Here is a 26,293-nt window from a genome sequence, read left to right as displayed (position 1 = left end):
TCAATGACGTCAACTCAATGGGGTCATGACATGAAGAACCTAAATTTGCTTGTTCTTTTGACATATAAGAGGACATTGTACTATAAAAACATACTGTAAGTTTCAGAACTGAAAACGTACTCTAAATATAAATAGCGTTTATTTAAATCAAGCTGCAAAAATGGCTCAGCGTCACAAGGGACCAAATATATCTGCATATGACGGCCTCTTCAGCAAGACATCAATGCCTATTTTTCAGCATTGCACCCTTGGCCCCGCCCACTGATGCTCATTCAAACAGGTAAAGAGAGAGATGTGCCTGTAATGGGAGATTCATCCAAAGTGGACTTACACAGGACACCTTCATGTGCCTGTCCGGATTTAAATATTTTTTTTGTATATTTCATACATCGTTGCACTTTTAAAAGACGCAATGTCAAGTTATAACTTTAAAAAGGATCCCCCATTGTGCTTCATTTAGCTGCGCTGTTTTATTGTTGTGCTGTTTGGAAGACGTCCTGGACCATTTTTGCACCCATCTGAGTTATTTTTAATTGTAAACATCTTTTGATCATTTTAATGCATATCCAGTGATGTGTGCCACAATTTAAGAGATCCAAGTATGACTTTCAAAAACACATTCTGCTTCTGCCACTGACTGGGAGAAACACATGCAGACACAGTTCTGTGTGTGAACAAACTGAATACGTTTGTGTATTCAGAAGATTTCAGTGGACTTTTGGACAAAAAAAACTAAGTAAAAAATGTCATAGTTTATTCTGTGCTTGAGTGAACAGTTTGATACATTAAGATGAAATGTGTTGGGTGCGTTGTGTTAACCTAGGAATTTAGTTTTATTGTTTTGGTCCATTTCCTTCAGATCAAGTTTAAAATATCTCTGTATTGTATGATGTAGGGCTGCATGATGTTAGCCAATCACAAGAGTGGACGTTTACATTGACATCCTAAAGGGCCAGACAGCATAACATCGAGCATTTCAGACACAGATGGCCAGAGACAGGGTGGAAAAATATTAAATATAAATTGTGACTGTTTGGTGCAAAAACAACAACAACAAAATAAAAAGTATGTCATGACCCCTTTAAACTTTTCTGCTTAGACTTATTTTGCTTAGAATGTTTTGACATTTTACATCATCTACACGCCAGTGTAACGTACCTGTTGGAAGGTAAAGACATTTTGAAAACTGGAGAGCTTGTAGATTTCAATTTGAGAATTTGCACAATACAAATTTGTACATGTAAGTCAATACGCATAATGAGTAAAATTTGGTTTGACTCGTCTCATATGTGTCCAAAAGGGCTGAAACGATGTTATTGACAACGTCGACCACATAAAGTTGTCAAATAGTCGTTTGAGCTCATTTAATGTAACATGAGACCACATTAAACTCTGTTGACGCGTGAGAGCAGCACTGCAGCTCGCGTCTGACTGAGAATTACACAGCTCACAGTACAGATGCAATTTAAACTGTTTAAGGTGATGTAGATTGCAAAGTATTAAGGAATTCATACAAAAATACACAATAAGTCAAATACATATAAAAGCACTTTTATTGTGGAATACGTGGAACCGGAGCTCTTTAAAGGAAACACCGTGCCGTTACATCTAAAATGCAGTTACATTTAATGCGTTATAGCTTGAAGATCAAATAATATCAAAATCAAATTAAATTCCTTTACGGTCACTCAAACATATACACAAGTGCAACAGTGTGTGAAAGTCTTGGGTGCAGTTCCAAGAAACATAGCAGAATGACACATACAATAAACATCTGATTTACACATACCACAGTTTACACATCTTGTTACACAACACAATATACACCTAATAATATACGGTTTACAGACTGTATACAAAAAAAATAAACTGCACCCCCTCCCCACACCCCATGCAATCCAGTGGAAATAAATATGAAGTGTGTTGATGGTCAGTTGCCAGTGCGTTATTAAGAGAAGTATAAAATTCCAGTATGTGGCTAATAAAGTGCGGTGCTGATATATGCATCGTGAGCGATCAAGAGTTTTAAAGTCTGATTGCTTGAGGGAAGAAGCTGTCATGGAGTCAGCTTGTGCGGGTCCTGATGCTGTGATACCGCCTGCCTGATGACAGCAGTGACAGCATCCCATGACTTGGGTGGCTGGAGTCTCTGATGATTCTCAGAGCTTTTTTCACATACCGCCATGTGTCTGGCAGTTCGCATAACCCTTTGCAGGTCTTTGCGGTTGTGGGCGGTGCTATTGCCGTACCAGGCAGTGATGCAGCCAGTCAGGATGCTCTCTAAAGTGCTGTGTAGAACCGTGTGAGGATGTGGTGGTTCATTCTAAACTTCCTCAGCCGTCTCAGGAAGAAGAGGCGCTGGAGAGCCTTCTTCACAACGGCCTCAGTGTGGACGGACCATGTGTGTTCCTCAGTGATGTGGACACAGAGGAACTTGAAGCTGCTGACTCTCTCCACTGGTGCTCCATTAATGGTGATGGGGCTGTGTACTCCGTCTTTTCTCCTGAAGTCCACCACAAGCTACTTTGAGGGAGACGTTGAACTGACGTTGAGGGAGAGGTTGTGCTCCTGACACCAGCGTGTCAGAGTGTGCACCTCCTCTCTGTAGGCTCTTTCATCATTGTCAGTGATCAGACCTACAACCGTCGTATCGTCAGCAAACTTAATGATGGCATTGGAGCTATGTGTTTCCACACAGTCATGTGTGTACAGGGAATACAGGAGTGGGCTGAGAACACAGCCCTGTGGGGCTCCAGTGTTGAGGGTCAGTGATGAGGAGATGTTGCTGCCCATCTAACCACCTGGCGTCTGCTTGACAGGAAGTCCAGGATCCAGCTGCACAGTGATCTGTTTAAGCCTGGAGTTTCACATCAAGCTTGGAGGGCAATATGGAGCTGAATGCTGAGCTGTAGTCAATAAACAGCATTCTCACATATGTGTTTTTCCAGGTGGGAGAGAGCAGTGTGTAGTGTAGATGCAATGGCATCAACAGTGGAGCGGTTGTTGCAGTGAGTCCAGTGAGGCAGGCAGCACAGAGCAGATGTAATCTCTGATGTCTCTTAAAGCATTTGCTGATGATGGGGTCAGAGCAACAGGATGCCAGTCATTTAAGCAAGTGATTTTTGGATTGCTTTGGTACAGGCACAGTGGTGGACGTTTTAAAGCATGTGGGGACTTCAGACAAGGAGAGGGAAAGATTGTAAATATCTGTAAAAACACCAGCCAGTTGGTTCATGCACACTGATGACGCGGCCCGCAATTCCACCTGGACCCGATACATTTTCAGATATATTCCCATTGGAAGGATCGGGTTACGTCCGCTACAGAGACGGAGAATGAACTAACCTCTGTAGCTTCGGCCGTGGGAGCTCTCTCCACGAGGGCGGTGTGGTTTCATAAAAAGTCATCCGGGAGTGAGGCAGCAGTGTACAAGGTAGAGTTTTTATTCCCTTTGAAGTCTGTGATGATATTGTATGGAATTTTCTGTGATGATATTTTATGCATTGCATTTATGATATAATACGGAAGCAGATCATGTAAAGACCTACAAACACCGAAACTGGAATTTCTCAGTGCGGTCAGTGCCTCTTCTAGGAGTTGCATGAAGTGTAAAAATGGTTCAATGGTGATAGCATGACCAGCACATCTGGCACCAACAATCATTTATACGATTATCTAATCAGCCAATCTTTTGGCAGCAGGGCATAAAATCATGCAGATACAAGTCAGGAGCTTCAGTTAATGTTCACATCAACTATCAGAATGTGGAAAAAATGTGATCTAGTAATTTGGACCGTGGCATTATTGTTGGTGCCAGATGGGCTGATTTGAGTATTTCTGTAATTGCTGATCTCCTGGAATTTTCGCACACAATGTTCAGTCTCTTGAATTTACTCTGAATGGTGCCAAAAACAAAACATCCAGTGACCGGCAGTTCTGCGGACAGAAACGCATTGTTGATGAGTGAGGTCAACAGAGAATGGTCAGATTGGTTGGAACTGACAAAGTCTATGGTAACTCATATAACCGCTCTGCACAATTGTGGTGAGAAGAATATCATCTCAGAATAGAAGGTTGGTGCTGTTTTGGTGGTACAAGGGGGATATACACAATATTAGGCAGGTGGTTTTAATCTCCAGACAACCATGGTAAAAAAAAAAAAAAAATGTATTACCATTGTAACATTAAAAATGCATGGTATTAAGAGTACAGCGTCCAGACAACCATGGTATCACCATTGGACCATCTAAAAAATGCATGGGATAACAACATTACAACGTCCCGACAACCATGGTATTACCATTGTACCACATTTAAAATGCATGGATTACAACACAACATCCAGACAACCATGGTATTACCATTGTACCATATTAAAAAAGCATGGGATAACAACATGACAACATCAAGACAACCATATTAAAAATGCATGGATTCAACAGCACAACGTCCAGACAACCATGGTATCGCCATTGTCCCATATCCCAAAAAATTACGTTAAACTATGGTACTTAGAGGGACTACTTTGTGTTAATAGTGGGTGATTGCTTCATAACAACGCTTGCATTTTTTTTTTTATTTATGCATATGATTAAATGTCAACACTATAACAAATAAGAAGTTAGTGATGCGCCGCTCCTGTAGTGTCTAAAATGTTGTCCAACTAGGCAGCTCACTTCTGTTTTATGACATACAGCTGATATATTATAATCTCACTATTTCTATAGGGTATCTATCCAGTTTAAAGTCTCTTCATTTCAATAGTTTAAACACAACACGAATCTCTCTGCAGCACGAGCTCAACAGAAGCGCATTAGCAGCTAAACCAACTCACATCAAAACAACAAGATAAACAAGCAATATAGACCGCACACATACCCCCAAATGACATAGTTCGTCTTGACATTTTTTGGCCAGGAGAATTCTCCAAAGATAACTTCATCCCCTTTCGCGACGATCTCTTTTTTCTGGATGTTGTACAGGCGAAGAACACTCAACACATCCGCCATGATCACTCCTCCACAGGACGAGTGTTTTATTTAAGACCCGCAACTTCGGTACATGGCTGCTCCGGACATTGCCTGTCTAAAATTATTGACTGTAAATTACTTTGCTCCAAGTTGAACTTGAATCTTAACAGAGATAAGTAAATCGGTTATTCCTTTGTTCCTATTATTTATTTTAAAGTATTTGGAGCATATTTGGAGCGTCTAAATCTAAGAGCTACAGGTAGGCACCACTGTAGATATACATATGTATGTATATCTATGGGTACCACTGTCAAACTGGTGTGAACATATTTCAAAGCAAAAATGTTTCTTTTTTATTTAGCATTTATATAACGTATATTTGTTTTTAATGTGTTGTATTTTAACTATTAACATTATTTATGTTTCTTAATTATTGTATATTATTGTGTGATATGTTGTGAATTTTCATTATTATTTTTGTATTTTATTTTTTTGGAAACACTTCCCAGTATAACTTAGTAATAATAACCTGTGCAAAGATTTAAGATCTCACTATAGAGGACTTTTTAATTTGTATTTGTTACTTATAATATTATCATTGCATGCTTGGAATGTAATAGCAACATGAATCACTTCTCTTCCTTTTTATTAATGAGAAATTAACATTCAAGACTTGTAGTGTGTAAATTGTACATAGGCTGTTTGATAGTAATACTACTGTGATTATCTTGGTTAAGATTGTACAATAGAATAGGAGGGAGTGTCAAGACAAAATATTTCAAAATCACTTTTATTAATTTACAATTAATGGGTGATAATAGAGATAGGCAAATCATTGTCTTGAGACAGAACATAATTAGTATTATATCTTGTTTTAAAAACAGTATTTTTGGCTTTAAAAACTACAATTCTTGTATTAAGTCATTTATATAATCATATAATGCTGTGCTAAAAGACCTTATGAGGTCATAAACCTGTATTAAACGTATGTATTAAAAATGTATTAAACAATTAAACTTAAACAGACTTGAGAGTCAAGCCTCTCTTGAATCATAATAAAAGGTTATTTGATTTCATATATCAAGTTACTGGGCAACAAATCACTTTCAACATGAAAGCATTACTGACGAGTCTAGTCATTTAGGCTAGATGGGTTTTTTGAGAATATCAGATTTCTCTTGACTTTGCAAACTTATTTTGCTCCGTTTTATTTGTATTTAAGTTTTTGTAGAATAATGATGGTGCACTGTAAGGGACTGTTCACCCAAAAATGACAATTCTGTCATCACTTACACACACTACAATGAAAGTGAATGGTGACTGAGGCTAACATCCCTCCTGACATCTCTCTTTGTGTTCCACAGAAGAATAAATTCATGCCGGTTGGATATTTGTGTGAACTACTCCCCTAAGAACCTCACATTTATACACACTACAAAACAAGACACGAATAAAGAAAATAATCTTTACACATAAGCAAGGCCTCTAAAGATACAGCAGAACATTACATCCAATGAAGGTCTGTGACAAACATTTTTCAACTTAAAACTAAACAAGTACTTGTAAAATCCTATTTGACATGAACTATGCTATTGGGAAAAAGCAAAACATTTTCAACTTGCAACTGGACCAGGTAAATAAAAAATAAAAGAAATTATAAAATTATCTTTTCATTCATTTGCTCTCCATGATTTTCTTTGAATCTAGTCCAGCTTGCTGTATATTGGTTTATACCATGTTTCCAAAAGGCAAAAACATATGACATAATATGTCTTTTTGCATGTTCTACCAAGGAGCGGTGCAACGCTGCTTACTTCCTTTGAGAATGTACTTCATGCTACAAACTACGTTAAAATATCATTTTAAATGGCATCAAGTACAATGTTACGGATGACGTCGACAACTCGAGAGTCAAAGCCACATATGTCGAGCATGCCGCGGTCTTCAGGGTCAGCGATGGCTAGGGAACTAGCAATCATCCCGCACACAATCAGTTTGGAAAATATACCAGTTTTCTGAAAGGAGAAAACACAAAAGTATTCAACATTTGGAGATTTGGTCTTCAAAATGATGAAAGCTTTATCATATTTGACAACTAGATAGGTAAAATTTGACAAAGCCAGGCCGGAAAGTTTAAAAGAGCTAGGCCGGAAAGTTTAAAAGAGAAAGAAAGCGAGAGAGAGAAAGAGAGAGAGAGAGAGACTTAAAAGTAGAGACTATTTAACACAGATGGGTAACTTCTATTAAAATAAATGGAAGAAATTGGAAAGCCCAATGGCAGTCAACAGATGTAGAAAGGAAGTCCCGCCTTACAAGTAAAAGAGCCAGTCACCTTTTAGATATGGACATCTGTTAATCAACTCGAGAACGCGTATAAGCATTAACGATACAAACTGGGAAAATCTTTGGCATAAACTGAGGTAAAGAAGCACCATTTATGATACCTGTGTTGTTAGATTTTACAGCTGATTTCAAATATGTTCTTTGATCATAATCTTGACCAACCGTTTTGGAGATTTCAGTCTTTCCCAATTCAAGTAGATAGGAGCTGCACTGTCATGACTGGAAATAACTTTCCGGTCAGTTTTAAATCACTGTTCGATATTAGTGCACTGTTTGAAACCCCAGCAACATAACATTACAGAGCAAGCAGAGTGAACTATAGCAATTATAAACACTTCCTAACCACTTTCCATAGCTAATATAAAAGGAATTCAGCTTGTTTTGCACAAGGGGTGAGATAAGGAAATCAGGCAAGGTGGCAAGGCGATGCAAGATGCTTTAAACGTAATGTGTTGTGTATGGTATGTTGCTGTGCTTAAATGCTGCCTATATCCACTAGAGGCCCCCTCCAGTCAAAATGTGCACGGCAACTAATCAATTCTTTCAAGTGTCCATGGTATAGGTGGGATAATTCATGGCTAGGTGTGCATTAAACAATTTGAAAATGCACTTCACGTCGGGTGGTTCTTTGCCTCCACATTGTACATTTAAAATAGTTTAACAAACACATAGCCATGGATTATCCCTTACATAAAGGCATAGTTCACCTCTTTGTTGTTATAACTCCATATGACATTTTCTTAACAGAAAGGGAGAAATTGTACAAAATATTCTAATCCATTTCTAAAAAATATTGTTCTCAGTGATGTCATACAATTGCAGTTCATGGTGGCCACTTCTTCAAGCTTCAAAAGGACACAAAAGTATAATTCAAAAGTCTAATAAATGATTCCATGAGACTCATGATTGTTATGAAAGCATACGATTGGGGCTTGGGTAGCTCAGCGAGTAAAGACGCTGACTACCACCCCTGGAGTCAAGAGTTCGAATCCAGGGTGTGCTAAATGACTCCAGCCAGGTCTCCTAAGCAACCAAATGGGCCCGGTTGCTAGGGAGGGTCGAGTCACATGAGGTAATCTCCTCATGGTCGCTATAATGTGTGGTTCTTGCTCTCAGTGGGGCACGTGGGGAGTTGTGGGTGGATGCCGCGGAGGATAGCGTGGGCCTCCACAAGCGCTACGTCTCCAGCGATAATGCACTCAATATGCCATGTGTTAAGATCATATTGCTTTCCTAACAATCATGAGTCTTATGGAATCATTTATTAGACTTCTGAATTATACATTTTTGTTCTTTTGAAGCTTGAAAATGTGGTCACCATAAACTGCCACTGTATGACATTATTGAGAAAATTTTTCACAATTTCTTTGGTGTTAAAATAGAAAGAACGTCATATAGGTTTATAAACATGTAGGGTGAGTAAACAGTGACTGAATTTTCATTTTAGGGTGAACTAATCCTTTAAAGGCTTGTAGTTTTTGTTTACATTCAAATATTTGAATTGTTTGGCAGTTGGAGTTTGAATAGTCTTGGCCCATTTGAATCCATCAATGTAAATCTATGGGACTTTTCAGATTTTTAATCATCTGTTGTGCAAAAACTGTAATTCCAATCACTTAGAAAAGACAAAGTACACAACGAGAGAACAATCTGAAGGTCTGTACCAAGTTTGGTGGATGTAGCTTGAACTCTCCAGGAGGAATTGCAATTGATAGTATTGGTCTTGGTTAAGGGATTTTGGAAAAAACCCTTAACCATGTCTGCAGAATAACAGTATGTTGGCTTTATCAAGTCAATATTATGATATAAAAACATAAAATGTGAAACCATGCAATAAGATAAAAATACATCATTCTTGTAATCTCTTTCAAATTGCACCTACTTGTCTATATGTCTGAAGTGTCTCTGCTGGATTTGCCCTCTTAAAGGTTTGATTATTAGTGAAAATGATGAAGATATCCACAGTTTTATCATTCTCTGAGGCCCAGGTAATGAGCAAGGCACAGTCTGTACTAACACCAGGAGTCTAGAGTGAAGCAAAGTGTGGATTAGGATTACATCTGAAGTAGATTCAATAATTGGTCAGTCATGTAATCATTTCTGAAACATGGTCTGATTGAGTTGTGTTCACAAAGACAAGACAGAGGTATGCGAGTGCCATTTTTATAAGTTGAATATGTATATGAGCACACAGGAAGCAGCAAATATGGAGTGGTCTTTTATTAACATCATAAAATTAACACCAAATTATTGTGAATAATGAGAATATACATTAGTACCGAAGGAATACACCTCATCAAAATATTTTACCACAAGAATAAAAGAACACTTAAATGTAAATGTTAAAATGTAAAGCAATCATACTTGACACATTGAAATTGTAGGAACTGAGGGTTTTAAAGAAGCAATAATGTTGAATGGATAACAGCCGTTTGATAGCCTAACATTGACTGATATTTGTATGTTATTTTCAATTTGTTCTTTTAAATTAGTTAGATTTTGTTAGTTTTTACTCTATGATCATTTGTTTCAGTGTTGTTTAGTTTCAGTACATTTAATTTGTATTAGTTGTAGTCAGGGGTTAAATTGGGATTCTATTCCCTGCAGGAAATAATTATATCCTTTTCTATATTGAATATTCTGTGCAGCTGTGTACGAATCACTGCCAACACAGAGATCACTGTCATACCAAGCATGGTCAACGAGGCGAATCCACCTGCCAAAGTTCACCAAACGTGAACTTCATGCAAAATCTGCGAGGGGAAGTTCTTCGCCAATTATTTTCGGAGGTTATCAATATTATGCCTCAAACTCTGTCAATAGAGCTTAACTTGTATTAAACTAGAAACATTACTTTTAAGAAAAAACATCTATACATTTATATTAGTCTCTAAGCAGTCCTGGTATCGGTGGCAATGCCTTTCACTTCATTCAAAAGTTTGAACAAAATTATCAGAATCTTTGATTTGCCAACTGTTCTATCTTCACTCTTCTCACTTTCGTGCTTTTGTCCCATGATTGATATACAGCAAACAGCCCCAAAACTCTTTTGTTTCCTCTCACGTTCTGATGTTCAGCCATCACTATCGAGAATGAGAAAGACTTAATAGCTGCTTTTCCACCATCAGGCCAGTGCGAGCCAGGACTATCAAGTGGTCAGCCATGGCCAATAGCCTCTGACCACAAGTCTGCACGACCAGAATCAATCTGCATTCCCATCTTCGAGCCAATAGCCCCACAGCGTTGCTCTAAAACCTGCCCTTAATACACCTCCCTGGTGCCAACTTCACACAACTCGCCCATTTCAGAAGCAAGAGGGAAGCTCAAGCTGAGATATTAGACTCTGGACACTAGCTAGCCCTCAAAATGAATATGGATTTGTACTGTGTCTGCAATTTCTTTCATTTTTCCTGAACCTGTATCATTGGTGCTGGATAAACAACTTGGCAAGTTCGGCAACAATATGCTTAATCACGTCCTCATTTCAACATACTCAGAGCCCTGATTTCATCTACTGACCAGTACTGATGATTTTCCAATCTCTGTTGAAGTAAGCTGGTGGCTAAATATATCAAATTGGGGATAAGTATCTTGGTGCTAAAACCTCTGACCTGAATCAGTTAAACTCTGCCTTCGAAAGTGACCCTGCCTCAATCCCCAGTTAGCCTTCCTTGGCCCAAGCGGTTACTTGGCCGTTGGCCCCAAGGAGGCATGATGAAGCCCTAGAAGTGACATTGGGAATGCAAATGTCCCTGGTATGCTCTAGCACACCCTCATTTGGCCTGATAGTGGAAACGCGGCCAATGGATGTCCTTGACCCCATGCCGCTCACCCCTTCCCACCCGTTTTTCAAGTCATGAATCAAGTGTATTTTAGTCGAGTATCCTTTTTTTTCCAATTATGTTTTTAAATTAACAAAAATTATTTTGTGCAATACTTAAGTTTTCATTTACAATAATAGGACCAGTTAGTTTCATTTTCATTTTCCAGTTTTGTGCACAACATGCTTCAGTCTGCCAGTGAATGTACTGAGGGCAGTCTGGGCTGTCCTGTCTGAGGCAGAGATTAGCCATCAGATATCATGTAATGTTTTCTCAAGATCTTCTTACCTGGATGAGCTGTGCTGCTGCCTGCATTAGAGACATATCAGAAGATATGTCACAGGGAACCACAGCTCCATCAGAGAAGACCACAACCTTTGTGTTTGGCTCCGTTTGTGCAAATACCTGCCATTGAAATTAGTTGGTAGAGAAATGGAAGAGCGATGTGAATGTTTTTTTTATGTGTGAGCTATTCCTTTAGGAGAAATGTTCTGGATTGGTTAAAAACAACAGTTCACTCTTCAACAGTGTCTAAAGTGTCTTTACATGGCTTGCATACTAGAGGAACACATTGGAGAGGCAAATCATTGATGTTTACAATTCTGGAGTGTCCCGTCAGAAATGTAGTATGCAAGGAATGTGAAATATGTGTTGGGTGGACTCTGATAGCCACACATACTTCCTTCAAGGACAACAAGTCACTTTAATCTCTTAAGCAGAGCACTGACTACATGTTATAGAGCTGGGTTAGAGTTAAACGGTGGGTTAGTAGTGGTGTAGTTTTACCATACACATTGCTGCTGCTATTGCCACAGTGCCGATGGAGCTGCCGTCGGCCACACTGCTCTGTGAAGAACTTACATCAACTGCCACCAGAAATTGCTTGCCTGTGGACTCCACATTCTGGAGACACAAAGAGTCATATGTTAGCAGTTGAATCTGAAACCAATGAAAATGTGTCTATTGTGATGTACAAAGTAACTGCTGAAAATGTAGTATAGCTTCTTTTAGTTTACACCTCATTTAAAGGGATAGTTCACCCAAAAATTATCATTTCCCCACCCTCATTTAGTCTCAAACTCTTCTGTGGAACACAAATGTAGATATTTTCACAGATGTGTTTTTGTCTAAACAATGCACGTCAATGGGGTCCAAACCTATCAAGCTCCAGAATGGACATAAAGGCATCATAAAAAGGTAATCCATAAGACTCATGTGGCTTATTCCATGTCTTCAGAAGCAATACAACAGCTTTGGGCGAGAAAAAGACAAAAATAATAAGTCTTGGAATCTTGGACTTCTGCTGAACAAAGTCATACCAGTTTGAGACAGCATGAGGGCCAGTACATGAGAAAATGATCTTTTTTCAGTGAACTATTCCTTTACATTAAATTTAGTGGATGCTTTTATCCAAAGCAACTTACAAATGAGGAACATAACAAGCAATTTGTCATACATAAGTCAACAATATCTGTATTTTCACAATTCTTTAATGGTATAACTGTAATGATTGCCGGGAGTAATCACAAGAGGGATGGATACAAGTGCAAGCTGAAGTTTACCGAAGTGCAGACGTGGTCAACAAATGTAAACAGTGTAAAACTCAAACGTAATCCAGGTGCAAAAAACAAAACAACAAAAAGGTAAATCCAAACGAATTCAGAATACAGGCAAAATCAAAAACACAAGAGATAATCCAAATAAAGAATGGATAAATCCAAATCAGAGCCGTCCCAAATTGAAACAAACCATTACACTGAAAGATGCACACAAAACTATGTATACAGAACATTCATTTACAACTGACCAACAGAACTGACACCAGGTGTGTATTCCAGAAAGCAGGTTATGCGACATACCTGGGTAATTTTAGAGATAAATTAACGGATAACCTCAGCTTTCGGTTCCAAAAACGGTGGTAACTTTCAGGGTATGTTAGTAGCCATAGCAACTTACTCTCTGAACATAACCTGCTCCGGAGTAGGTTATGTTCCAGAGTAAGTTTATTTCAAGGAAGATGTCAGTAACTTTAAGAGGCTGTCAGCGCATGAGTGCCCTTTTAATAGTGGGCAAGAAAGTTCAGATTACGCAAAATATTTTTAAAGCAATATTACGGTAAACTGCAACCTTTACCTCACAAATCTTTTTTAAACCAGCATTTCCAGTTTCACACCACAGATTTGCATTCTAAATTGAACAAACTGTGTACATTGTACTTTAACTTTTAATGGGAAGGTTTTAATACTGTAATATTTTTTAACCCAAAACACATCAGAAGCTGTACCTGGTCTATCTCTAAAATTTTTGTTCTGCCTTTCAATAGGGACCTTTTACAACTTCCTATTAACAAGGAGGAAGAGATTAATGACTTTTCCCTAATGCTGATTTATCAATTCAAATTCATCTTGAAATAAAATATATAGTAAACCTAAAGCCTACAGCCTATTATCATAATATTAACAGAATATGAATGTTAATACTTATAATGAAGTTCATTGCAAACAAATAAAGTAACGGTCGACCTATTAAATATCAATATAGTTGAGAGAGGTCTAATATTAATGTTGAATTAAGCTTTTATATGTACGGTAGAACTTTATAGTTGTATTATTTAAAAAATGTACGCAATGATTGAGAATAATTCCTGTCAAGCAAACTCTCAGTCCTGAACCAATGTAATAATGCTCGTTTGCAGTCATTGAAACTTCATGTTCCGCTTCACTGAAATATGGCGCTCTTTTCTTAGCGTCTGTTTCCATGGTGACTCGTGGATACAGCGATCTGCTGAGAATGACGTGAACGCGCACAAACTCTGAGTTTCAAACTCTTGGTTGAGTGAACAAACCCCACGCAGGTGTTCTGGAACCAACATATCCAGAGTAAGCAAGGAATGGGTTAATCAACCGAGAGTTCAGGGTATATGTGACGGTAAGTTAACGCACTTAAATACAAAACAGAATAACGCAAACAAGAACCACCCGGAAGATATAATCACCAGGCCAATGACAAAAGAGAACTACAACAGACTACAAACCCCATAACAGAATCCAAACAGGAACAACAACAGAAAACAGGGATGACGTTTAGCGGTCGCCCAGAACATTACACAGAACAAATACAGAACAGAGTAACTAAATATAACTGACATAAAACGGAGTCCAAGCTTGACGACCTTCGTCCGGAATATTTGACAAAAACAGTGAATTTCAAAAAACCTGTCAAGAACATGCCCAGGTCAGTATTTCACCCACCAAAAAATATAAAAATAAAAATTATATACACACACACACACACATATATATATATATATATATATATATATATATATATATAGCTTTTTAAAAGAAACATTACAATTATTGTGATATTATTATCCTTACAAGCATTTCTCCCCAAAATGCTTAAAACCATAATGCAAAAATATATATATATATATAATTTAATGACTATAATGTCCAAAAAAAAAAAAAAAAAAAAAAGGCAATAAAATAACATAAAATAAAATAATATTAATTTAGATTTTGGGGTGAAATATATCATGAATTAATTTTTCTTGTGAGAGTATCTCATTTGCATTCATTTACTGTTTAACTAGTTACCTAAAACCCAATTTTCGGACATTAGTCGTACAGAGGGTAAACGGTTGGTGGTACTCACAGAAATACTTTTGCAGAAGGCACGGTCCAGGGCTTGAATGATGTCGCAGTCTGGCTCCCATTTCAATTTGCCACGCTTCCCGTGACCTCGCTTATAGTTTTCAGATACCGCGAGAACATTGAACGGGTGTGTTTTGGCCTGAAATAATTGACAGTCTCGAAGTGAGTCAGTGATCAGTGATCTTTCACACCTTCTTTTAGACTTTTATTAGGAGACCTTCATAGAACAACTGAACTATGGAGCACTGCTGGATAATTTTATAGTCTTTAAGCAATGTTGTTGTAACCTGACCTTCTTCAGAGCCGTCGCATCCTGAATCCTCTCACAAACAGCTGCAACATCTGAACTTCCTGGTGTCAGAACTTTGTCCGCTGTCAACTTCCCTAAATGCTTCATTAGAACAAGCAGGGGCATCTCTTTCAGCAAAGCTTTCAATACCTGAAATGCAGCAAGAAATGCTGAAAATGCAGTGCAACGTTCAAAGACATCCATGTTTAAATTAAAAAACAGTGCAAACATGTGTTTGGTGTCAACAAGAAGATGAGGCATTCCGTAAAATACTGCAAAGATGTGCTAACTGAAGTTGAACATCAGTAGTGATGCAGTACTGTTTATGGTTCAAACCTCTTTGGACTTCAGGTGGTTGGTTAGAATCTGCTCTTTCTCTAGCCGATGCTCCTCTATAAGATGAATGATCTCCAGCTCATCAGTAGAGTGCTTGGCTCTTTCCACAGCCTCCAGATATGCAAAAACCTTCTGCACATCCTCCGACTACTCTTTATCACCATACGCTTCCTGAACTCCTTTCCAACAGTCTGACTGGCAAATGTGATTTGATGAACCATGTTCACAGAATACATTTCTTTATTTCAGTGCTCATAGGTTGCTTAAAGGTGTTCCTACTCAACAGCTGTATGTAACTCATCACAGGAACTTCCATGAACGTCTAGTAAAATGCTAAAATATGCCAAACTATTATATATTGTAATACGAATATCTAGCAATTCTATGTCAATTGTAATATTAAATCAAAATGAGCTCTTAAAGGGAAAGGTCACCCAAAAATTAAATTTTACTCACTTTAATGCCATCCCAGATGTGTGACTTTTTTCTACAGCAGAAACCAAATTAAGATTTTTAGAAGAATATCTCAGCTCTGTAGGTCCATACAATGCAAGCGAATGGGTGGCAATATTTAGAATGTCCAAAAATCCCATAAAGGCAGCATAAAATTAATCCATAAAACCCCAGAGCTTTAATCCATGTCTTCTGAAGCGATCCGATCGCTTTGGGTGAGAAACAAATTCATATTTCAATAATTTGTTTTTTACTATAAATCTCCACATAACTTACATTTTCAGAATGTGAAATTGGATATTTATTGTAAAAATAAAATAAAAGAAGACTTAAATATTGATGTTTCTCACTCATAACTATCATATCGCTTCAGAAGACATGGATTAAACCACTGGAGTTTTATCCATTACTTTAATGCTGCCTTTATGGGATTTTTGGAGCTTGAAAGGTCTGGTGAAATATCTCTTTAATGATGTTCACAGACATTATATATATATATTATACATATTTATTACATTATAAATATATATATTTGTTTAAATAGACACAAAATGAAGAAAATGTGAAATTCAGTTACATTAAGGTTCAAGGTCTCAATTTGACTATAACTAATAAAATGTCATTACACCTTCCTACATACATACCATAATTGTGTATATGTGGTACAGGTGCATTATGGATAATGAACCATTTCTGTTTCCATGTTTTGTGAAGTTTAAGTAAATATTGTGTAAAGCAAATGTAAATTTAATTTCAGTAATTTTGTGTACTCATTTGCTTGAGTAAACTCAATTCATTCAATTGAATTATTTATGTATATTTGCATTATATTAGCCAGTGGACACCCTATAGAGCATAACAGTCTGGTTCCTGAAGAAAAATCCCATCAATTTTTCCTAAGGCGAATGTATTTTTAATGATAACTTAAAAACCTTTAAAGACCGACCTACTGTGAGCGCCATGGTTGTTATTCTATGGTATAGCCACTGTTGAAGCCATCATTTTGTGTAATTTAAACTTTTTTTGAAATCGTGAAGGTCTACACCACCAATGATCCTGAACAGATAAATCCACCAATAAGAGGATTGTGGCTAACAAAGCACACCAGACGAGTTCTCCCACTTCCATGTTGCACGGTGAATGATGCAATCGACAATCATAACCTACTTACAGTGATGTGAAAAAATATTTGCTCTACTTTTGTGTGTTTTTCATACTAAATTGTTTTAGATCTTCAAACAAGATATAACATTAAAACAAAGGCAACCTGCATAAACACAAAATACAGTTTTAAAATATATATATTATTGAAGCAAACAAATTATCCAACACCTACAGTATATCACCCATGTGAAAAACGAACTGCCCCCTTAAACTTAATAGCTGGTTGTGCCAACTTAAGCACCAACAACTGCAACCAAACGCTTCCGATAACTGGAGATCACTCTTTCACAATGCTGTGGTGGAATTTTTGCCCACTCTTCTTTGCAGAACTGCTTTAGTTTAGCCACATTGGAAGGTTTTCAAGCATGAACTGCCAACCACTCCAAAACTTTACTTTTGCTTCTTTTGAGCCATTCAGAGGTGGACTTGGATCCTATGCTTTGGATCATTGTCTTGCTGCATAATCCAGTTGCGTTTGAGCTTCAATTCATGGACTGATGACCGGAAGTTCTCCTTTAGGATTTTCTGGTAGAGAGCAGAAATCTTGTTTCCCTCAATTATTGCAAGTCGCCCTGGCCCTGAAGCAGCAAAGTATGCCCAAACCAACGCTATTACCACCATGCTTGACCGTAGGTATGATGTTCTTTTTGTGGAATTCGGTGTTTGATTTACGCCAGATGAAACGTGACCCTGTCTTCCAAACAGTTCCAATTTCGACTCATCATTCCATAAAACATTCTCCCAAAAGGATCATCATTTAAGGATCATCAAGGTGTGTTTTGGCAACATGTTCTTGAGGGTTAGCAGTGGTTTTCGCCTTGCCACTCTTCCATGGATGGCATTGTTGCCCAGTGTCTTTCTGATAGTGGAGTCATGAACAGGGACATTTATTGATATAAAAGAGGCCTGCAGTTCTTTGGATGTTGTCCGTGGCTTTTTTGTGACTTTCTGGATGAGTTGTCGCTGTGCCCTTGGAGGAAGGCACAGTCTTGAACCTCATTATGTATACAGTTTTATAGATTTGGGGATTTAGTTACTATGGGTGCAAATAGTTTTTCACACAGGGCCATTAGATAACTTTTTTGCTTCAATAAATAACATTACAATTTAAAAACTGTATTTTGGGGGTGGCCTGGGAAGCTCAGGGAGTATTGACGCTGACTACCACCCCTGGAGTCGCGAGTTCGAATCCAAGGTGTGCTGAGTGACTCAAGCCAGGTCTCCTAAGCAATCAAATTGGCCCCGTTGCTATGGAGGGTGGAGTCACATGGGGTAACCTCCTCGTGGTCGCAATAAGTGGTTCTCACTCTCAATAGGGGAAGTGGTAAATAGTGCATGGATCGCAGCATGAGCCTACACATGCTGGGAGTTTCCGCAGTGTCATTCACAACAAGCCACGTAATAAGATGCGCAGATTGACGGTCTCAGAAGTGGAGGCAACTGAGGTTTGTCCTTCGCCACCCGGATTGAGATGAGTAACTGCACCACCACAAGGACCTACTAAATAGTGGGAATTGGGCATTCCAAGTTGGGAGAAAAAGGGGTAAAAATTTATAAAAACAAAAAATATATTTTGTGGTTACTATGATTGCCTTTGTTTTATATTAGATGTTGTTTGAATTTTTGAAACAATTTAGTATGAGATATACACAAAATAGAAGAAATCAGGTTGGGGCAAATCATTTTTCACAACACTGTATATATTTGCAAATATCCAAATACAATACATATATCCATACAATAAAATGATTTCTATACTTATCATCAACAACTTTAAATTAGTAGTTCTATATTTTTCTGTAGTTTTAAATTTGATTACGTCATTCGCAGTGCTTCATGGGATTGTAAGTTCATTCCTTCATGAAAGACACAGCCTTGTATCCTTGCCTTTTTGTCAGATTTTCAAAAACGTTTTTGCTTGAAATCCAAATGTTGTGATTCACCTCCGAGCTGGTTGATTTGGTTCATGATGTAGAACTCTTTTATTAGGACTTTATGAAATCCCTATGGAAAACATGAATGGGAAAAATCTTCTAGAACCAACACGGCTGAAAAAGTGGGCGCGCTCTATTGCGCACTATTCACTAAATATCGTATCATCCATTTAAAATCCATCTCAGTTGACCACTAAAAGACACTCACTATCATTTTTTGGCCTCATGTGGCACAGTCTAAGAAGGTCCTTGTGAGACCAGCCTGCTCTGTACTTGCACTTGGTCATGGCCTGCGCCAGGATCAAGCCATCTTGGCTGTTGTACCAATCTGTCACGGCCCGCAGAGCTCGACCCCATATCCCAGATCCCTCTTTCAGCTCTTTTTTATACTGCACAAATGTGAAGAGCTGTGCGGGTGCTTGACAAAGATCCTTCAGCGCCCGTAAAGCACTCTCTCTGGTGTTGTGATCTGTGTGCTGCGAACAGACAGCCAGGGCAAACAGGCTGGGGTTGGGTCGGACGGTGTGGCCCTCTGAATTCAGGCGTCTGATCTCCTCCACCACCTCACCACCCTGTCCACCCTCAATGAACTGCATTAGGAACAGGGCATTTTCAATGCCCAGTGGACGCTCTTTAGTGTTGTATGTGGCGGTTTCAAAGCCATGACAAAGGAAGCGGCGCAGACAAACAGCTGCAGTCAAGGATCTGCCTGATGAGTTCAGCGCCTGTTCATTAACAACTGATGGCTGTTCTGGGTGAGATGCTGGATCCATAATTAACTCTCCTTCAGTCCTACAGACAGATCCCAGTGGAAAATATTAGACTATGAGCACAGAAACATCAACAAAAACACACAATACTGATCCACTGCACAAATGAAAATTTTAGGCAATATGTTAATATGTTATGGGGCTTTTCCACTGTACGGTACATCTCGACACCTCTCGACTCTGCTCGCTTTTTGGGGGTTTTCCACTGTGGATGGTACCTGGTACTTTTTTTAGTACCACCATGGTTGAGGTTCCAAGCGAGCCAAGCCGATACTAAATGTGACGTCAAAATCCTGCAGATCACGGAGAGAGAATTGTCACTACCAGCCTCACTGGATTTGCGACACGGGACATCAACCCGCTAGTTTTAAAGTTAGCCACAGCGATAGCAGTATCATTTGTTCACGCGACATTCAAATTGTAAAAAGAAATGGCTGTGCGCAAAACCACGCCGTGGTCAATAAACAGACGTTTCCTCTCGTTAGAGACTAACGAAAAGTCTTTCAGGAAGTGTCTCAGCTGTTGGCCGCACACGGCTACTACCTACCAACAATGCAGTGAAAAGTAAAAAAAAACGTAAAAGTGACTACAGGAAACGTGAAAGTGGTTCGACCAAATGGACGCTATCTAGACTGGCGAGCAATGAGAGGGAGAGCGCGTTGTTGGAGTCCACGATGGAGGATGGTACGTTAACTCTATAATCTGCTTGAAAGCTTCACTTTATTGACCAGCTACTGGAAAGCTTGCTTCTAAAACAACCTGGCCAATTTAACTATTACACTTATGTATAATCACCATGCAACAACTGCTTTATGCAGCACAATGAGCTAGTAGCTAACAGATAGCGGTCGTGTTATTGTTTATTGTTTTGTGTCATGTTTACATTTACATTTATGTAATTTGGCAGACACTTTTATCTAAAGTGACTTACAGTGCAATTATTACAGGGACAATCCCCCCGGAGCAACCTGGAGTTAAGTGCCTTGCTCAAGGACACAATGGTGGTGGCTAGAACCTGCGACCTTCTGATTAACAGCCTTGTGCTTTAGCCACTACGCCATCACCACTCCACCACTCGTTTAAGATGATGTCAAGGCAGTAGTGGTGGCGCAACTATGACGATCACCCTGTAATCCCACCCATGTTGAGGCAGCACTAAACAGCAGTGGAAAAGAAAGCTCATAAAAGTAAAACGAGTAGAGTCAAGTCGAAACGTAACGTGCAGTGAAAACGTGCCATTAGTGACCATTCAATTTTATTTCATCTTTTTTTTTCATACCATGAGAGTGAATTGTGACTAGCTGTGATTTTGCCTATATTTTTGACTGATACCTAATACCTATACCAACTTTAACCAAAAATTATATAAAACCAATACCAATAGTTTGGCATTTTACTCACCTTATTATTTTGTCATCAGATCACTGTTCTGCTTACTATGCTTTAAAATATTTAACAAGAGGTACAAAAGCTTTTATTGTTCTAAAAATGTATAATTTCCATACATTACATTAGATTCAATCTGTTGAACACATGACAGGGAGCCTCAAAAAAAATACATTCAATGAAAAGATAAATAAATATGATTACAGGAAAACTGATGTGGGGGCAAAAAAAAGTTTATTTTGCACCTCTTCAGCATTTTTGCACTTTTCTTTTTCCCAGTTCTAAACCACATAACTCAAAACAAAATTATACATATAATGACAAAACATTACTAAGTCATATTATGCATAACATTCGATATGCTACAAATATAAATTTTACTTTATTTTACTACAAGTTCCTATACAAATCTTAAACAACCCTATGACACCAGGTTTTTGCAGACAGAAGAGGAGATGAGATCATCTTAAGGGCTTAACCAAATCCCATAGCAATGCCACATTTATTAAATTATTAGAGAAATATTCAATGTGTATAATGACAATATTAATATAGTTATTATAATACAATTGTAGGCCAAATATTTGTCCGTAATTTCTTAATGTAGTTATAATAGCCATTATTATAATTATTAGCCTATTATTATCAGGGCCTGAAATTCAGTGTGGGATAGCGGGTATTGCGCACAAATGTAATCAATCTCGCATGTTCCACGTTCATAACTCAGGGAATTTCCAAATAATTGTATTCATTTTAACATGTAGCTGAGAATTGATAAACCAATCCATACAGATGTATAAATCAAATCAATAATCTTGGCTTTGCATCAAACTGTAATTCCACAATCTGGACGAATAATTCAGCTCTTCTGCATCTCTCTCTCCCTCTCTCTCATGTGCAGATTTCGGCAGCTCATTAAACGCATGTTGAATTTAGTGTGAGTGTGGGCAGTGATGAAGCGCATATTTACTTATGATGTTACAGATCTATAAACCTGTTCATACGACATGAGAATTGAGTTGTAACGACTCTCTCTGTAAGCGAGCGATGTGTTAAAACTATCACTCCTGTTTACAATCATCAAAGCAGTCAACACTGCAAGCGTGCGAAGTTGGGGCAATCTAGTATCTGTGAATTTTTAAGGAAAATAAGTTCAAAGAACATAGATATTGGAGATATGAGCCTAAAACTTGACATTATAAATAATATCCAATTAAGACAACTTTTTCCAGTAATAATAACTTTTACATCGCATGGTACATGAACGTGGTCGTCATTCAATGTCACAGTACAGGCCTATTCACCTGGTGGCCCACGGGCCAAATCCAGCCCATTTGAAATTTTCAGTGGCCCACGTGAGATTGTCAGATGTCTTGGGGGTTGTTTACACAGAACAGGGTTTGTGTCTGTTCACGTTGTTTTTCAATTGCTCTACTTTGTAAACTTGCGCTAGACGGACATCGTGTCACGTATTGATGTGTTTACGGTGTCTCGTGCAAGAGCGACACGTTTTTATTTGCTTTTAGAGGTTGTGCTACAAATAATCATTATCCGTCATTTTGATGGAAGGGGTTGATTGAAGAACTAAAATCATGGATTAGTTTAGAGTTTGGAGCAAAAGAAAAGTTATATTCATTAACTGGGTCAAGAAACTCAATTTGTTTAAATCATTGCATCTATAATAAACTTCACTTTTATTGTTATTGTTTTATTGTTAAATAAAAGCTTTATTTTCAGTCTGATTTACTCTCTTTTGGAAACACTTTTTAGATTATTATTTTTATTTTATTTTTTGTCTCGTTACCTGTATTTTTTTTTTTTTTTTCAGAATTTCCTGCTGACACATTTCCTGCTTATGATAAAAAAAGAAAGCTATAAACAAAATGTTTTATTAATGTAGTGAACTAATATCATAGGCCAACAATGACACAATATCTGTAAATAGAAGATTTTTTTATTAAAAAAAATCCTTGCTTAGCTTGCGTGCCCCGAAGATTTTTTCCATCTGGCCCACTTGTTGATAAAGTTGAATAGCTTGTCATAGTATATACACTGATGAGCCAAAGCATTATGATCACCTGCCTAATATGATGTTGGTCCTCCTCGTGCCACCAAAATAGTGCTGATTCGCAGAGGAATGGACTCTACAAGACCCCTGAAGGTGTCCTGTGGTATCGGCACCATGACAATGGTAGCAGATCCTTCGAGTCCTGTAGGTTACGAAGCAGAGCCGTCTTGGATCGGACTTGCTGGTCCAGCACATCCCACAGATGCTCAATCGGATTGAGATCTGGGGATTTGGAGGCCAGGGCAACACCTTCAACTCTTCATCATGTTCCTCAAACCATTCCTGAATGCAATGTGTGCAGTGAGTGTGGCAGGACGCATTATCCTGCTGAAAGAGGTCTCTGCAATCAGGGAATACCATTGTCATGAAGGGGTGTACCTGGTCTGCAACGATGTTTAGGTAGAGCAGGTTTCAAATTGACGTCCACATGAATGGCTGGACCTAGGGTTTCCCAGCAGAACACTGCACAAAGCATAACACTCCCTCCATCGCTTGTCGTCAGTGCATCCTGGTGCCATAACTTCCCAAGGTAAATGGTGCACACGTGCATGACCGTCAACGTGATGTAAAACGACGGTGGACAGGGGTCATCATGGGCACTCTGACCGGTCTGCGGATACGCGGCCCCTTAAGCAGCAGGGTGCGATGTACTGTGTGTTGTGACTCATTCCTCCCGAAACCATCATTAAAATTTTCTGTGACTTGTGCCACAGTAGACCTTCTGTTGGTTCGGACCAGACATGATAGCCTTCGTTGCCTTTGCGCATTGATGAGTCTTGAGCACCAAACTCCCTGTCGCCAGTTTGTGGTTTGTCCCTCCTCGGAACACTGTCGGTAGATACTCACCACTGCTGACTGAGAGCACCCCAAAAGCCTCATCATTTCAGATATGCTCTGACCCAGTCGTCTGGCCATAAAAATTTGGCCCATGTCAAAGTCGCTCAAGTCTTCACTCCAATCTACCCAGACCTTGACATGTGGCCTTGTTAGGAGATGATCAACTTTATTCACTTCACCTGTGAGTGGTCATAATGTTTTTGCTCACCTGTGTATATTATTACCATCTGACACCATCACTGCACTATGGTAGGACAGTACTTTTTGTTCGGCATATACAAAACAAAAAACACATTACTAATACACATAGTGCGCATTGTAATTAACAATAGTACCAATTGACAAAATTATAAATTACAGCTTGCTATAGCAACAACACTAATTATAGTAGTAACATTGCAGTAAAATAATAAGTAGATATGCTACTGTAGCGGTAAGGAGAAATAATAATTACACACGACTTTAGAAGACTAACTTGCAGTAACTATCCTCTAAGTGCACTTTACTTCAGTTTTAACCCTTTAATACGCCATTACACCTGTGTAAAGGTTCAATTCTGTTGGCACCGTGTTAGATAAAGCGCATCAATTTGTTTTGACAGCTTTATTAGAGCCGCTTTAATCCTGTTAGCAGCTAGCTAAGGCGAGCAAAGCCTCCTCAAAAGACAACATGAAGATCGGAGCTTTTAAATCCGACACGCACGATGATGAGATGATGGATGGAGATCGCATTAGCCAGATGCTAACCTACATTACTCTCTGATAGGAATGTAAACAAATCATAAATGCAGTTGAATTCACTTTAACACGTCTGAAATGTCTCTACCTGCTGTTGTCTTGCGCTGTTGTTGTCTTGGTCGTCTAAAGAGTTGCAGCTCCTCCCTGAAAATCAGACTCAAGCCAGAGAAGAGCGAGGATATTGACAGAGATAAACGAAACCTAGAGAGCAAGATAGACAACATTTGTGGGCAGCGTATGCGCGTTGAGTCAGAAGCTGTTTGTGGAGTATCGCAGGCGATATTTGATCTGGAATGCGCCTGGGATGGCCCAGGTAGACAGCTCACTAGGTTTAGACACACAGCCCCAGAGAACGTTTACACTGAATGAAAAGTAAACATCAGGGTTTTTCTGTTTCACTAAAAAGAAAACATATAATTTGTGATTTGTAAATGGTATCCAAAATATATATATATATATACCCTTTGAGTCGTGAGTTCGAATCTGGGGTGTGCTGAGTGACTTCAGCCAGGTCTCCTAAGCAACCAAATTGGCCCAGTTGCTGGGGAGGGTGGAGTCACATGGGGAAACTTCCTTGTGGTCACGATTAGTGGTTCTCGCTCTCAATGGGGCGCGTTTTAAATTGTGCGTAGATTGCAGAGAGTAGTATGAGCCTCCACATGCTGTGAGTCTCCGCAGTGTCATGCACAACTAGTCACGTGATAAGATGCGCAGATTGACAGTCTCAGACTGTCAGAGGCAACTGAGACTTGTCGTCCGCCACCCAGATTGAGGTGAGTAACCGCACCACCACGAGGACCTCCTAAGTAGTGGGAATTGGGCATTCCAAATTGGGAACAGTGGCGGATTTAGCAAATTGGGGGCCCAAGGCGAAGGTATGTAAAAATTTACAGACTGAATGGTGGGATAGGCAGGTAAAGCTAATCTACGGCCCGTAGCCTACAGTGCTTTGGTCGGTGGCAGCAGGATTAGCACAGCTAGGGCTTGGGCTATTACTACACTGTAAAACAAACAAAAAAAAAAGTAAAAAATAACAGTTAGATTTACAAAAAGATTTTCTCTGGCTGATTATAAAACACATTCGTTATGGCATGAAAATCCGAGAGAAAATGTGATCAGGTGTTGTTGGCTATTTATTGATGATGACATAATCATTATGTAGTGGCCTGATTCAATGATCTACAGAGAGGAATGCTTAATACGAATTAATATTTCACATTTTTGAGTATTAAAGCTCTGTGAACCTACCGCATGCGAGCTAGCAGTGACAAACAGGTAATCTGAAGAACTTTAAAAACACATGGTGTACAATAACGGTTTTGAACTACAGTATGATGTAGACCAACACAGACATCAAGGATCAGCATATGAATCTCAACAACGGTGACAATCAACAAAATAATCAGATAAAACTCTGAACATCACAAAACAAGCTACTAAAAAGTTGCAACAATAACAACAGCAAAAATAAAAGCAGATAATAATAATAAAAGAAAATACTAAAGGTGATGATACACAGGGCAACTTTT

At 38.7% G+C, this 26,293-nt stretch overlaps 2 protein-coding genes across 2 annotated transcripts in view; both read right to left on the bottom strand.

The window, feature by feature from the left end:
* The window catches only part of cdc73 (cell division cycle 73, Paf1/RNA polymerase II complex component, homolog (S. cerevisiae)), a 37,786-nt gene extending 32,771 nt beyond the window's left edge, over window positions 1–5,015 (bottom strand). The window contains exon 1 of the mRNA XM_052134442.1: window positions 4,879–5,015. Within this exon, the coding sequence (XP_051990402.1) occupies window positions 4,879–5,009 (131 nt within the window). The 5' untranslated portion in view covers window positions 5,010–5,015. The remainder of the gene's footprint in view (window positions 1–4,878) is intronic.
* An 834-nt stretch (window positions 5,016–5,849) lies between these two features.
* On the bottom strand, window positions 5,850–25,002 carry ro60 (Ro60, Y RNA binding protein). The gene is given in 9 exon segments (XM_052133371.1): window positions 5,850–6,985; window positions 9,196–9,339; window positions 11,423–11,539; window positions 11,921–12,037; window positions 14,792–14,929; window positions 15,083–15,229; window positions 15,416–15,610; window positions 19,158–19,758; window positions 24,853–25,002. Coding segments are annotated over 8 exon segments (1,593 nt in total). The 5' UTR covers window positions 19,740–19,758; window positions 24,853–25,002; the 3' UTR covers window positions 5,850–6,832.
* Window positions 25,003–26,293: the final 1,291 nt, after the last annotated feature.

Source organism: Xyrauchen texanus, chromosome 9, assembly GCF_025860055.1.
Source record: "Xyrauchen texanus isolate HMW12.3.18 chromosome 9, RBS_HiC_50CHRs, whole genome shotgun sequence".
Classification (NCBI taxonomy): Eukaryota; Metazoa; Chordata; class Actinopteri; order Cypriniformes; family Catostomidae; genus Xyrauchen; species Xyrauchen texanus.
Note: the sequence above shows the minus strand (reverse complement) of the source record. Positions and strands in the feature narration are given on the sequence as shown.